At 43.1% G+C, this 2330-nt stretch overlaps 1 protein-coding gene across 1 annotated transcript in view; it reads left to right on the plus strand.

The window, feature by feature from the left end:
* ryr2 (ryanodine receptor 2 (cardiac)) overlaps window positions 1-2330 on the plus strand; it is a 250576-nt gene that overhangs the window by 120020 nt on the left and 128226 nt on the right. The window contains exons 37-39 of the mRNA XM_015379302.1: window positions 95-200; window positions 308-445; window positions 1689-1816. Of these exons, the coding sequence (XP_015234788.1) occupies window positions 95-200; window positions 308-445; window positions 1689-1816 (372 nt within the window). The remainder of the gene's footprint in view (window positions 1-94; window positions 201-307; window positions 446-1688; window positions 1817-2330) is intronic.

The following is a 2330-nucleotide window of genomic DNA, read 5'->3' on the forward strand; positions in this document are numbered from 1 at the left end:
CCTTGCACTTTAAAACAAAGTCCAGTGTTTAGTTTTTTATTCACTATGACCCAAATGATTGAGAATCTTCACCAGCTCTCTATTAACTTCCCAGATCAACATGCTGCTGAACTTCAAGGACAGCAAGCGGGAGTGTCCCTGTCCGGAGTACATCCGGGAGCAGCTGCTGGACTTCCATGAAGATCTGATGAGACACTGTGGTCAGTTTAAAAACCAAAACATTTCACTGCCGAGTATAAAAGCTGAAATGTTATTTAAATAAAGGGTTAATGGGGGAAAATGTTTCCACCCTGTGGCTGTGCTGTAGAGCTGGATGAGGAGCGAGGAGTCGATGGTGACAGTGACTTCACTATTCGAGGTCGCCTCATGTCGCTGGTGGAGAAGGTGTCCTACCTCAAGAAGAAGATGAGTAGCCTGCCGAAGGAAAAAAAGGACAGAAAACCCAGTAAGATCCCAAACACACATTAATAGCTGAATTGACCAGCCAGTCTCTGTTGGTTCCAACAGACGGTATCTCCACATGGACCGCCAGCGCTAGGTGATGGTTCCTGTGGGAGTGTTTCTAAAACAATCAGGCTCTAATCTTTATAAGATTGACTGATTAAGACACATGCTAACCTGTTAAGAGACACAAAGCTGATCTACAAAGCAAATACAAATGGAAATGTGTTTATGAATGAAGTAGAACAACAGATGTATTTATTTATTTTTTTAAATACATCTGTTTATTTGTCAGAATGCAGATCATATTCTAATGACCAAACATTGTAGATGTCTGGATGAAGAAAAATGCTAGGTTCAGACTGCAGCAGTAGCAGCTGGTTTCCATGCAAACTCAATGGTTGAAGCGCATCACGGTGCAGCAAAAGGTCCTGCAGCATCTAGAGCAGCAGGAGCAGCGTGTCATGCGCTTCTGAGCATCTGAGGCGCATGACACGCTTCACAAGCAGCACTGCTGATGCAGAGCTCTATGATCACTCCTCTGAAAATGTTTATTAACACCTAAATTCACTTAATACATCTACTTCCACCCGCCACTAATAAAATCTCCACGAGGCGACTGAGGCAGCTGCTGCTGGGGATTCCCAGTGACAGCGCACCGCCGGTATGTGGGGGTCTGAGCGGCTCCCACAGAGAAATAATCTTTGAAGGCAGGATGGTAATCTGGATGAACTGACTGACTTGACTAAGGAGATGATTGGAGATTTCAGAAGAAACAGGAACAAGTTGAATCCTGTTAACAAACCTGATAACATCTGGAGATGATTTCACAGAGAAGGAAGAAGATGATGGACAACAGTAAGCCTCCTCTTTATCAGACTGTTAAAAACCAACAGAGGATCTTCAGTCAGAGGCTTCTCCAGATCTACTGTAGACAGACCTCTGCGGGAGATCCTTCCTGCCTACAGCATCTACACATGTTTAAAAAAAATAACCTATGAGTTTCTGCAACATTTAATTTCCCTTTGGGATTAATAAAGTATTTTTGAACTAAATTGAATAAAGGACTTACTTGTCCATTTTATTTTTATGGTTATTTTCAGTTCATTAGTGTTCAGCTCTTCGTTGTTTGGGTATTTTTCAGTTGTTCAGGAGTGAAGCTGGTGTGGTAAAGAGAAATCCAGAAGGTTATCTTCCCTTTGACTTCTGTTCCAGCTTTCTAAGCTCCCTTCTGTCCATTTCTTCAGGTACGTTACAGCAGCTTATTTCGGACACCATGGTCCGCTGGGCTCAGGAGTCGGTCATAGAGGACCCAGAGCTGGTGAGAGCCATGTTTGTGCTTCTGCACCGACAGTACGACGGCATCGGGGGACAGGTATGGTTCAGTCCTTTCTCTTTCACCAAAACAGGAGCTACAAATAGCTTCATTAAGGAGCCGGTAAATGTTAAGAGATTAAATTAAACAGAAGTGGAATGACCAATCTATAGATTATATGGCTTGTGTTTCTGGATTTAACAGCTAAATGAGAACAGAGCTGCAGGAACCACAGAAACAGCAGTAGAGCCACAGATGTAAAGAAACATTAGTTCACATGTATTGATCAGAAAGCTTTAATTAGTGAGTGTTAATTAAGCTGCAGGCAGGTGGAAGACAAGATTCCTGAACATAATGCAGAAGGACCTGCAGATGACTGGGCCTACAATAGTAAGGTGAGGTGGAGGCTGATGTTTTGCTCTGCTGAACCCTGAGTGGAACAGGCAACAGAAGAAGAAAGATTAACTATTTCAATCATGACGCTTGATGACAACCCCAGCATTATTCTGCAATGACTGTGACGCGCGCAGGAGAGTCAGAGGCTAGTGCATCCTAAGGGCAAATTTCTATTTTT

Source organism: Cyprinodon variegatus, unplaced genomic scaffold (assembly GCF_000732505.1).
Source record: "Cyprinodon variegatus isolate N-32 unplaced genomic scaffold, C_variegatus-1.0 Scaffold189, whole genome shotgun sequence".
In the NCBI taxonomy this organism is placed as follows: domain Eukaryota; kingdom Metazoa; phylum Chordata; class Actinopteri; order Cyprinodontiformes; family Cyprinodontidae; genus Cyprinodon; species Cyprinodon variegatus.